Here is a 12,834-nt window from a genome sequence, read left to right as displayed (position 1 = left end):
ATGTGATTCTCCTAATATTCAGTAAACTTTTATAAAATGAAATAAAAATGAAATTTTTATTATAAAATGAAGTACTTTATAAAATGAAATACTAAAAATTAATCAACATGTGATTCTCTTAATATTCAGTAAACTTTTTTTGAGGTAAGTAGTAGTATTTCTCTTTCTTAGCATACAGTGAAGTAATTAATTCATTTCAACTGGCTCTGTCATCCAGCAAGTCTGTACACATCCTGTTATTAGGTCTGTGATTGAATTACCTATCCAAAATGAAGACTATAAAGTTAATGTTCTTGATTTCCTTATTAAATACACAAAAACTACTGTTTTCAACTCATTATCTCTTATAATTTGTAGTAAAGAATTCATTTACCTCCAAAAAAACACTAAATATGACCAAGAAATTTTCTACAGATTAAAGAGATTTTCTTTACAGTTTTTTTTTTTTTTTTGGCCAGAGAAACATTTTTTTCTTTTTTTAAAAGTATTTATTTTTTAATTGAAGAATAATTGCTTTACAGAATTGTGTTGGTTTCTGCCAAACATAAGTATGAATCAGCCAAAGGCATACACATGTCCCCTCCCTCGCCTGTTACACTTTTGAAAAATAGAAACAGAACTACTGTTTTCTCTCTAAATTTCACAAGTCACATTAATTTTTTAAAAAACGCAGACTGATATTTAGTAGGTTTTACTGTTGTTTCAAAAGTCTCTACAGACAGTGCACCTTCTGATCAGCCGCACCCTGGCTAGCACTCCCTCTGCCCGCCCGTGGTACGCCACTGTGTTTATCTCATTTACGGATATGAGAGAAATGGGAGTCAGATGTGTTAAATTGCTCTCCTAAGGTCACATTTGGGGCTTCTCTGGTGGCTCCCTAGTAAAGAACCTGCCTTCCAATGCAGGAGACACTGGTTTTATCCCTGGGTCAGGAAGATCCCCTGGAGAGCGAAATGGCAACCCACTCCAGTATTCTTGCCTGGGTGGCAAAAGAGTCAGGCATGACTTAGCAACTAAACAACAACAGGTCACATTTGGGGCTATCATTCTAGCTCTGCTGGCTCCAGGTCCAGTATTTTTCCTGCTACGCTTCCTCCACTTCTGAGACAGGACAGCCAGAACTTGTTTTATGATATAGTACTTCAACAAAAATATTGTTTCCTAAACATTGAAAAATAAAGTATTTTTATGCCTACGTGTTCCTAAATTCTAATCCAAACCAGAGCCAAACCCTTGCAATAATATTCATTCCTTCTGTATTTCACCGTGCCTTCCACAGAGTCAAACCACTAGGGAAATCAACAGCTGTTCCTCTTGCTTCCACTTGTCTAATCAGTCATGAAGCCTTATTGATTCTGCCTTCTAAATACTGTTCACTTCTCCCCCGTCCCATCCTTGCTAAGGGGCCTGCCTCATCACTAAGCTCTTTCAAGCAACCTCCTTCCTGTCACTGGTTCCTCCCTCTAAGCTATTACCAAGTATCATCATAACAAAATGAAACAAACACCCCTTGTCCACCTTCTCTCTTCAGCCTCCTGTCACCCTTTGCCCTTCCTTTTGTAGTCAAGCTTCTAGATTCCTTACTCTCTTCTCATTAGTATATTTTTTCATCTTCCATTTGCTACTCAACTATTACAGTCTGATTTTGACTTGATTACTCATTGGAAGCTGTGCTTGATCTAACCTAGATTTAATGGTCACTCACGGGTTTATATGTTAAAAAGCAGATTCATTACTTTGCCTACAAAGGTCCATGTAGTCAAAGCTATGGTTTTTCCAGTAATCATGTACAGATGTGACAGCTGAACAATAAAAAAGGCTGAGCACCAAAGAATTGATACTTTTGAACTGTGATGCTGGAGAAGACTCTTGAGTCCCTTGGACAGCAAGGAGATCAAACCAGTCTATCCTAAAGGAAATTGTCCTGAATATTCATTGGAAGGACTGATGCTGAAGCTGAAGCTCCAATACTTTGGCCACGTGATGCAAAGAGCTGACTCATTGGTAAAGACCCTGATACTGGGGAAGATTGAAGGCAGAAGGAGAAAGGGATGACAGAGGATGAGATGGATGGACCACTGACCTAATGGACATGATTTTGAGCAAACGCTGGGAGATGGTGAAGGACAGGGAAGCCTGGTATCCTGTAGTCCATGGAGTCGCAAAGAGTCAAACACGACTGAGCGACTGAACAACAACAAGAGTTTACTTAATCCATGGTGGATGCTGGCGCTTGCTTCCAGCAGGCAAGTGTGATACATTTTGGAGCAGGAACCTCTATACCCTCGGTGTAGAGCTCCAGGGAATAGGAGTCAGGGACTTGGGTTCTATCCTCGGCTTCTTGTTTGTGTTCTTTCGACCCGTCTGCTGATGCTCTGAGGTGGATGTCTGTGGATTTGGTCAGCACCATTCCTTTCCCCTTCTTTTATCAACAACACTCTCCTTTTCCTTTGGGAAACTATCCATCCCCCGCATGTCGCCTTGCTGAGGCCCCCAGGTAAAGGGTACTCCAGTCAGACTCTCCCCACTAAGACCTGGGATCTTACGAGAAATGACATAAGGTCTGAAAAATGGTTGTAGCAGACTTATTCCTGCAGATCCTAAAGAGATCGCTCTCAGTTCCTCTACCTGTGGAGTTGCCCTGACTTCTCTTGCTCTTGGGGTTAGCTATTAATTAAGACTGTCCTTTTGAACTCCCCCTATCCTTCTAGCCAGTTCTGTTTTTGCTTAAATGAGACAGTAACCTCATTGTATTGCTTATATCCAAAGACCCCAATCCAGACACTAATCCTTAAAATCTCTTCCCCTCCTTTACTGTAAATGCTTAGTTCAGACTCTTGTCATTTCTCTCCTGGGCTATTACAATGCCTTTTCTTAACTGGTCTCCCAGTTGCCAGACTCTTCCTATAGTCATTATATGTTTAAACATCTATGACATTGTAATATACTTGTGTTTGCCTAAAACTGTAAGGTTCTTTGGGCTGGGATCCTTGTTTCTGAAAACCTAGTACAGAGGTTTTCAAAAGAAAACAAAAGTAATCTATTGTATGTTTTTGTCTTAGTGGTTTTCAGCTGAGGTTGGCCCCCCACTCACCCTCTTCTTCAACATTTTGCAATGTCTGAAGACATTTTTAGTTATCACTACTGCCATCTCATGGGTAGCGACTAGCGATACTGTTAAACATCCTACAATGCATAGGGTAGCCTCCACAAGAAAGAATTATCTGGCTCAAAATGTCAGTAATGCTGAGACCAAGACAGCGAGTCTTATTTTACCACCCTGCTGTGCTGTGTTTAGTTGCTCAGTTGTGTCCGATTCTTTGCGATCCCATGGGCTGTAGCCTGTCAGGCCTCTCTGTCTGCGGGGATTCTCCAGGCAAGAATACTGGAGTGGGTTGCCATGTCCTCCTCCAGAGGATCTTCCCCACTCAGGGATCAAACCCAAGTCTACCGCATTGCAGGCAGATTCTTTAACATTGGAGCCACCAGAGAAGCCCTTTTATCACCTTAAATGAACTTTATTTATACTGTAAATTTCCAGTAGAATATTTTTCCCCACCCAAATGAGCACCCAAAACACTAATATTGTTGATTCTGAGACCTGAAAGTATACTAATCATTCTTTAGATCAGTGTTTCTCAAACTTGCATCAGAATCACTTGCAGGGCTGGTAGCTGGGCTCCATCTACAGAGTCTCAGATTCAGTAGATTTGTGGTAGGGCCTGAGAATCTGCATTTCTAACAAGTTCCCAGGTCATGCCAATGCTGCTGGTCCAGGGTCCACACTTTGCAGACCACTGCTTTAGAGAACCTAAGGGTTTATTAATTACACTTTCCCCCGTACGATGCCATGCCCAGAAACTTGAGATGCAAGCTTCCCTGAGCAGGCAGACCCTTCCTGTTCCTGAAATCTTCCTGCCAGATACCTGGAGCTGCATCTGTGGTGACTCCAGCATCTTAAACTCAAAACATACCACCTTCCAGAGAACTGACAAAGACTGAAAGCAGGGCAAGGAAGCAGTGACTCTCCCCTCTTCCCTGACACATGTGAGACAGTCACAGTCCTGAGGGCCAGGCCCTTGAAAACAAGGTGACATCCCTTCTCCAGGATCCGTATCCTAGCTCCTCAGAGCACCTGTATCAGAATCACATTGAGGATTTAGATTCCTGGGCCCATCCTCAGTAATCCTGGGAGTCAGCCAGTGACTGCATTTTAATAAGCTTACTACATCAGTGGTTCTCAAAGCCTGGTCCTTGGACCAGCAATATCATACACCCAGTAACTTGTTAGAAATGCAAATTTTCAGACAGGACCCCATACCTATTGAATCTGAACCCCTGAAGTTGGACCCAGTCACTTGTGTTTTAACAAGCCTTCCAAGTCAGCAGTCCCCAACCTTTTTGGCACCAGGGACTGGTTTCCTGGAAGACAATTTTCTCACAGACAGAGCTGGGTGAGGCATGGTTTAGCTGTCACCCCCTGCTCACCTCCTGCTGTGCAGTCTGGTTGGAACAGGCCAGGGACCTCTACTGGTCTGTTGCCTGGGGGTTGGAGACCCCTGCTGTAGGTGACTCTTGCCTGCTCATGTTTGAGAATACCTGGTTTAAGTCCTGCTCCCTCCTGTTTTCATGCTCCCTCCTAAGATCTCCAAATTTAGACTTTTCCACTTCAGGTTCTAGATTCCTTTCCTACTTGTAGATGTCAGAAGCACCCACAGGAAGCAACCACCCCCTCTCCCCTCCCTACCTCTCTGTAGAACATGTATATGGAACCAGAGAGTGTGAGAGTGAAACCCCTATTGAATCTGGCCATCTATATGAGGGCCACTCCCCTTTTAATCTGGCCGGCAGTGGTCCCCAGGAGCTCCACCTGGCACTTTCTGAAGCCTACCCACCCTGGCCGCGAAACCTTAGGGAGAAGTAATGTCCTGGACATGCTTTTCCAAGGGTTCTCGGCCCACGGCCCGCCCCGCGCTCCTGCGTAAACACGCGGTTCCCTTGACAACGCCTGGAATGCACGCCAAAGGCTCCGAGAGTCTCGGGGGACGGTCACCCCTCCGGCCGAGCGCGACCCCCGGCAGAGGCCTCTCGGCCCGGCCCCGAGCCACCTCGGGCTTGCGGCCTCCTCCGCTGGTGCGGGATGAGCAGACCTGCGGCCGCCGCGGGGCCCCATGGAGGAGCAGCCGCCGCCGCCGCTGGTCCGCCCGCCAGTGAGCACGGCCTTATCGGGCAGCCCACACCCCGGCGCCCCCTCCCCGGCCGGCACGCCTGGCGGGACTTCCTCCGCGGCGACGGCGGCGGCCGTGCTTTCCTTCAGCACCGCGGCGGCCGCGGCGCTGGGGAACCGGAGCGACGTGAGCGGGGCCGACAGCACTGGCGCCGCGGCTGGCGGCGGCCTCGGCGGGCGCGGGGCGGCGGGGGCGGCGGGGAGGCCGCCGCTGGGCCCCGAGGCGGCGCCGCTGCTGTCGCACGGGGCGGCGGTGGCGGCCCAGGCGCTGGTCCTCCTGCTCATCTTCCTGCTGTCTAGCCTGGGCAACTGCGCGGTGATGGGGGCCATCGTGAAGCACCGGCAGCTCCGCACTGTCACCAACGCCTTCATCCTGTCCTTGTCCCTGTCGGATCTGCTCACGGCGCTGCTCTGCCTGCCCGCCGCCTTCCTGGACCTCTTCACGCCGCCGGGGGGCCCGGCGCCCGCCTCCGCCGCCGCCGCGGGGCCCTGGAGCGGCTTCTGCGCGGCCAGCCGCTTCTTCAGCTCGTGCTTCGGCATCGTGTCCACGCTCAGCGTGGCCCTCATCTCTCTGGACCGCTACTGCGCCATCGTGCGGCCGCCGCGGGAGAAGATCGGGCGCCGCCGGGCGCTGCAGCTGCTGGCCGGCGCCTGGCTGGCGGCTCTGGGCTTCTCCTTGCCCTGGGAGCTGCTCCTCGCGCCCCGGGAGGCCCCGGCGGCGGCGCAGAGCTTCCACCGCTGCCTTTACCGGACGTCTCCGGACCCCGCGCAGCTGGGCGCGGCCTACAGCGTGGGGTTGGTGGTGGCCTGTTACCTGTTGCCCTTCCTACTCATGTGCTTCTGCCACTACCACATCTGCAAGACCGTGCGCCTGTCGGACGTGCGCGTGCGGCCCCTGACCACCTATGCGCGCGTGCTGCGCTTCTTCAGCGACGTGCGCACGGCCACCACCGTGCTCATCATGATCGTCTCCGTCATCTGCTGCTGGGGGCCCTACTGCTTCTTGGTGCTGCTGGCCGCCACCCGACGGGCCCAGGCCGCGCAGTCTCCCTCCCTCCTCAACGTGGTGGCCGTCTGGCTGACCTGGGCCAACGGGGCCATCAACCCTGTCATCTATGCCGTTCGCAACCCCAACATTTCGATGCTCCTAGGGCGCAACCGGGAAGAGGGTTACAGGACTAGGAACGTGGACGCTCTCCTGCCCAACCAGGGCCGGGCTCTGCAGGCTGGAAGCCTCAATCCCCTTCGAAACCGATATACCAACCGCCTGGGGGCCTGGAGCACGATGTCCTCTTCCAACCCGACCAGCGGGGTGGCAGGGGATATGGCCACGTGGGCTCGCAAAAATCCAGTTGTGCTTTTCTGCCGGGAGGGACCACCAGATCCTGTGACAGCAGTGGCTAAACAATCTGAATCCGGGGATACCAGCCTCTAAGGAGGGTTGGGATTCACAGCTTATGAAGGCAGATTTCCACCCACTTCGATTAACTAACGGGGAGAATCGTGCATTTCATAAAGCCAAACGTTTAAAAAAAAGAGGGGAAGGCTTACCCCTTCCCTCCAAACAACATAACAAGACAATGTCCTTTCCTTCAGAAGTGCCAAAAGGAATGTAAAATGCAAAAATTAAAACGATCTTACACCGCACAACCAAGCATTGTGAACTGTCAGTGCCCAAAATGACAAAAATAAAATTCACAATTACTGAAAAGCTCATATTACAGGAATCACACTGTGAAACAAACCAAAAAACTCATTGCGACTGGTATTCATATACATAGAGTTCCAGGAAAGAATGAAGACTTTAAGACTGCTTGAAGGCCCCTCTAAATCACCAGCATTCAACGGAACTTCAGATTTCTAGAACCTGCACCTCTGACACATGCCTAGGGTGCTTAAGTTAGGAGTAGAAAATTTTATCTGGCTTTACACACTTTGGTGCATTTCCTTCCCACCCCCACCCCATAATCTTTGTAGGAAATTTTAAATTCATATCCCATTTAAAACCATTTTAGGATTTTGAAGGTGGTTTATTACTATAAAATTCAACCGTTTCAGGGGCAAACAGAAGTATGAACATAAAGAAATGTGGCTAATTTTTAAAGTATTTTGAGATTATATTTAGAAATTAGTGTGCAGCATCAACCCTCCTCCCCCAAAATATTTGCCTTGGAAGCTTTGAGACTTTGACCTTTACTCTAACCTGCTATTTTTGTTTCTAATCAGAGGTGCCACTCTCAGAAAGTTTTCACATTCTTAAATGATTTTCATAGTAGAAAGTCTTTGCATTTGAAGTAAATTTGATTTTTGTGTGCAGCCAAAAATGTAACTTGACGTCAAGTTGATTGAATCATGTGAATAATGCATATATACATAATAGGAGAACTCTATGAAGTTATCGGCTTAGCTATCCTATGTAGCTTTCAGCTAATCAAAAATGATTCCAAAGAGGAATTCAAAAAACATTTTGAGAAGTGGATGCATTCTTGGAATGAGCATAAGCCTCTCCAAGAAGATCGACATGTTCTCCTACATTTAAAAAAAAAGTTCCTTTATAGACATGACATCTAAAATAATGTGATCTTTATTCAAAAGGAGAATGGCTGTGAGATTATTATATGTAATAGAGTATTCATAACTTAAGCATAAAGTCAGAGGGGTACTTGAATCACATTGGAAATACCTTCAGAAAGGTGCAAAACAAAGATGCTTTTTTTAAAAAAAATTCAAAGCACGATTCAGAATTTGTATGGGTGAAATTTCTCTTATTAAATGCCACTGTACATAGAATCATTTGCTCAGAATTTTGAAAGATGTTTTTTGTGTTTTCACCCTTTCTTCCATCTTACTCCTCTTTTCTTCAGTGTTTCACAGCCTTAATTGAATAAGTACTTTAAACTAGATAAGAAACTACAGCTTTCCTAAAAAGATTTTAATGTGAAATGGTCATCTTTTTTCCCTTGTAAAGTCTTTAAACATCTTTGTTAGTATTTAATTTTGTGTGTGTGACAGATGGGTATATGTCATTATTTTGTAATCAAAGATGGAAATATATGATTCTTGTCAGAGCTAAAGATGTTTTAATGTTTTTCCCTTTCTCAAGGCATAACGCAACCAGAAGTTTATGAATTATCTGTATATATCTTCCCACACTAAGTGTAGTACAGAGTAGATGAGATCACCTCTCCTCTTTAGTACTTACTATAACAGTAAGTGCAGCTGAACTCACGTTTAACAGGTATATCCTGTTAAAGGCAGAAAAAAAAAAAAACCAGTCATGTATTTTTTACACTGTGAGAAAATGGAAGTCATGTCTGGTATTTAGAGGAAAAAGATAAAGTCATCCAATGAGGAAATTGAAATTCAACAACTGTGAATAGTAGCAGAAAAAGAGAAATCTTAGGGGAAGGAGCAAACATGTTGCAAAATAAGGTATTGCCTAGGAAGAAGAATCTGAGAAGTCAATGGCATCCCACTCCAGTACTCTTGCCTGGAAAATCCCATGGATGGAGGAGCCTGGTAGGCTGCAGTCCATGGTATCTGGAAGAGTCGGACATGACTGAGCGACTTCACTTTCACTTTTCACTTTCATGCATTGGAGAAGGAAGTGGCAACCCACTCCAGTGTTCTTGCCTGGAGAATCCCAGGGACAGGGGAGCCTGGTGGGCTGCCGTCTATGGGGTCACACAGAGTCGGACACGACTGAAGTGACTTAGCAGCAGCAGCAGCAGGAAGAATTGAAGGAAGGCATTTAAAAATAAACGTAACATGAGATAAACCTGCTTCATGAGTGAGGGCGGAAATTCCAGGAGACTGGGCACTCTAGGGTGGTGGCGTGAAGGACTGTAAGCAGAGAAGGAATTCCCAACCTAACTCTTGGTAGGCAGGCCTAGGAAGTTTTAGGAAGGGGATGGCTTGGGAAGGAGATTGTTTTGTTAGTGGTTCTAAGAGGAATGGTGGGTAAGAATGGAGAGAGAAAATTGCTAATATGTTCCTGGACTATTTACAGTGGTATGTTTGTTTTTAAATTTGAGGTTATTCAACTGGTCAGTGATAGAACTAGGACCTGAACCTCAGAGCTCCGTGTTCCCTCCTCTATTCTCTATTGCCCCCACAAGATCCATGAGTGGAGCCACTGAGGAAGAGAAGTTGCGGTCCTGTCATCATCAGCAACACCATGACCAGCATCACCATCCACTGGTTTTATTTTGCATGTCATGTAGAATAGCTTCCTGGAGTGCTAAGGAAACTAAAGGGTAGAAATCACATTACCTGCCTTAAGAAGGCATACAGCCTAATCGAGGACTTTGTGCTTTATAAAAATTGCCCATAATCAGTACTCTTTAGTTTATCTGTGAGAAAGAAAGGGTGCAGCATTTTCAAAAGTGGTAATCAAAGAGAGGAGATGGATTTGGAAGCAAAAGACATATCGATAAAGTCCAAGAGCCATCTGGTCCAGTCGTAAATACTTGGAGACAAAAATTAGTGCCTTGAATAAAAGATGTGAAAGAAAGACCTGAATATTTAAGACTTAGACCTTTCCTCATGACTCTGTGGAAAAAGGAGAAAGAGAAGCTTTGCAATATTGGCATGTATTAAATATTGCTTAGACATAAGGCCAGAATATAATTCTTCATATCTCATTCTGCTCCCAGCTCAAGTATTTCATTTAAATTGCAATAACAAGTCATACTTAGCATAGTACAGGCGTTAGCTCATTTAATCCTCAAAACAACCTTCTAAGTGGGGGAGAGGGTGTTGTTATTATCACACAACCCATTTTGCGGATGAAAATACTGAGGCACACATGGGCTTTGTCTAAGATCACACAGGAAGTAATTGCTAGATTTGTCCCTAGCAGACAGGTGCCAGAAGTCTCATCTTAACCACTAAACCGTACTGCTTCTCTAATTTGTAAAAGATAATGGGAAACCTGGGAAAGAGCCCAGGAAGATAAAAACAGGACTTCCCAGATGGCGCTAGTGGTAAAGAATCTGCCTGTCAATGTAGGAGACATAAGAGACTTGGGTTCGATCCCTGAGTTGGGAAAGTCCCCTGGAGGAGAGCATGGCAACCCATTCCAGTATTCTTGCCTGGAGACTTCCCCGGACACAGGAGCCTGGTGGGCTACAGTTCATAGGGCTGCAAAGAACTGTACACAGCTGAAGAGACTTAGCACAGTACAGATAAAGACAATTATCAAAGCAATGGGAAATATAAGATTTAAAAGAAAGTATCTGTTTAATCTGGGGAATGGCTATATAAGATGTGTGTTTTAAAAACATATGGAGAGATTTTGAGCAGTTATTTTCTCATATAAACCCCAGTTCTGGATGACCCCAGTCACTGGCCTTCTCCATTCCCACTCCAGGGTGACTGACCACAGCTGGAGAAAATTAAGAGATCGGTTAGTTCCCTCTGCACCTAGAACCCATAGTCTTGCCTGACCCTTCTACCCTACCCAGCAATCTGAATTTCTTCTCATCAGCACTCTTTCTGCCCACTTTAGTGACCCTTCAAACTTTCTCTGCTCAAACTTTTAACCAGTTCTTTCTTTTTAGAAGATCAGTTTTGGTCCTACTTCTTGAAGAAAATAGAAGCCATCAGATACAGATACCTTCATATTTTAGCCATCAAAGGAAACACACTAAACTGAATTGGCACCAGTTCTCAGCTCTGTCTTTCTAATAGTAAATAGTCTAGTCTCCTCACCAGCCTCAGGAACCTCATGCTGTTCATCAGCTCCTTTTTGTGGCATCCTTTTGTGGTAGCCTCTCCTGCTGAACAAAACCCTTCCCATGAGTTCTTAAGCATTCTCACTTAAAAGAAAAAACAAAACCTCTCCAGTTTATCCACCCCATTTCTCTCGTTCCGCTCCTGCCCTTCAACTAAACTTGTCAAAAGAATTGCCTACACTTCTACAGATCTAGATCCTAGTCCATAATGTTCACGGTGCAAGAAAGTCAGTTTTATGCAACTCAGTTTTCCCAAATCCCCTATTCTGCCAGGTGGCAGAAACTTAAGATGGGTTTAAATAAGCCCAGGCCCTATGGAATTTTCTAGCACCAAGGCCCAGTGAATGTCAGTCTTCAGTGGCCATCTGTATTGCATCCGCTGAAGTACCCATCTATGTGTCTCTGATCACATCCATAGAAGGTTGTGTGAATTATCCCTGCTCAATCTGAGAGATTAACAAAGGTCCATCTAGTCAAAGCTATGGTTTTTCCAGTAGTCATGTATGGATGTGAGAGTTGGACTATAAAGAAAGCTGAGCGCCAAAGAATTGATGCTTTTGAACCATGGTTTTGGAGAAGATTCTTGAGAGTCCCTTGGACTGCAACAAAGATCCAACCAGTCCATCCTAAAGGAAATCAGTCCTGAATATTCATTGGAAGGACTGATGCTGAAGCTGGAACTCCAATACTTTGGCCACCTGATGCGAAGAACTGACTCATTTGAAAAGACCTGATGCTGGGAAAGATTGAGGGCAGGAGGAGAAGGGATGACAGAGGATGATTTGGTTGGATGGCATCACCAACTCAGTGGACATGAGTCTGAGTAAACTCCAGGAGTTGGTGATGGACAGGGAGGCCTGGCGTGCTGCAGTCCAGGGAGTCGCAAAGAGTCGAACACGACTGAGCGACTGAACTGAACTGAATATGAGAGAACACAACTCTCAACTTAGCCAAATTTAGAGCCCTTCTTTGGGCACAAAGATTATTACTCCATCTCAGCACCAACAGAGGGCTGTGACAACCCCTATAATGCTATCTCAGGCTGGTTTTTTTAAATTGACTTTTAATATTTTTGAGGAGCCCTGTGACTCAAAACTTTTTAGTATCATTGGGTCAATAAATCAAAATGATAAAGTATATGTTGGAGGTTCTACTTATGAAATGGCAGTGGAGTCCTGTGACCAGCTCTTCAGTGAAACAAGTGCAGCTGGTGAAAATTATTTAAAAAGCAACCATTTGAAGTCTTTGGATTGTCATAAGAGCAAAACGATGGGTAATGGTTAGTCAGATTCATTTCATCTGCCTTCACTAATTAAATTCATTTTAAGACTTGCATGTCCTCCAAGCAGCATATCGCCTAAGATGTTGGCCCAAGTTATTTTCTAGGAACTTGCAGTCAGCTGCATCTAGTTTGAGCTTAGCTGATTAAGACTGGATAGGACCCCCAGGCCTCCAACTGGGCATGCTCCAGTGTCCTCTCTGTAACCTTTTCATGTCAGATGATGCTAAGCACCTACACGTTTGAACTGCAGATGCCTGTAGCTTAGTTACACCTGTCTTAGTTACAGACAGTTACTGCGCATTTTCCCAATGACCTTTCCCACTCTCCCCACAACTCAGACTGCCCAGCTTCTTTATTCCTTATCCCATGATCACCCGCGCCCTTGCCTTTGGGGAGGCGGATTTCAGATTCCTTCATCCATCTCGCTTGACAGCCATGCGAATAAACCTTCTCTTTGCTACACAACTCAGTGTCTCAGCATTTCACTTGCTGTAAGTTGGGCAAGATGAACCTGGTTCAGTAACAAGAGCATGTAGCAAATGAAGCAACATTTATGCAAGAAAGTCTACTATAACTCAGTAAGAACAGCA

General features: G+C 45.6%; 2 protein-coding genes across 6 annotated transcripts in view; both read left to right on the top strand.

Moving 5' to 3' along the window:
- Positions 1–12,834, top strand: part of L3HYPDH (trans-L-3-hydroxyproline dehydratase) — a 107,704-nt gene that overhangs the window by 12,046 nt on the left and 82,824 nt on the right. Inside the window, exon 6 of one of the 5 annotated variants that reach the window (XM_060418111.1) lies at positions 1,781–3,048. The exons of the other annotated variants lie outside the window; for them this stretch is intronic. Coding sequence (XP_060274094.1) covers positions 1,781–1,806 — 26 coding nt within the window. The 3' untranslated portion in view covers positions 1,807–3,048. Of the gene's footprint in view, positions 1–1,780; positions 3,049–12,834 lie in introns of those variants that run through there. 5 annotated transcript variants of the gene reach the window in all.
- On the top strand, positions 5,023–8,301 carry GPR135 (G protein-coupled receptor 135). The gene has a single exon (XM_042252576.2). The coding sequence runs from the start codon at positions 5,172–5,174 to the stop codon at positions 6,660–6,662; it is 1,491 nt and encodes a 496-aa protein (XP_042108510.1). The 5' UTR covers positions 5,023–5,171; the 3' UTR covers positions 6,663–8,301.

The sequence above is a fragment of the Ovis aries genome, chromosome 7, assembly GCF_016772045.2.
Source record: "Ovis aries strain OAR_USU_Benz2616 breed Rambouillet chromosome 7, ARS-UI_Ramb_v3.0, whole genome shotgun sequence".
In the NCBI taxonomy this organism is placed as follows: Eukaryota; Metazoa; Chordata; class Mammalia; order Artiodactyla; family Bovidae; genus Ovis; species Ovis aries.
The sequence above is the reverse complement of the archived record's forward strand: the minus strand, read 5'-3'. Positions and strand labels throughout refer to the sequence as shown.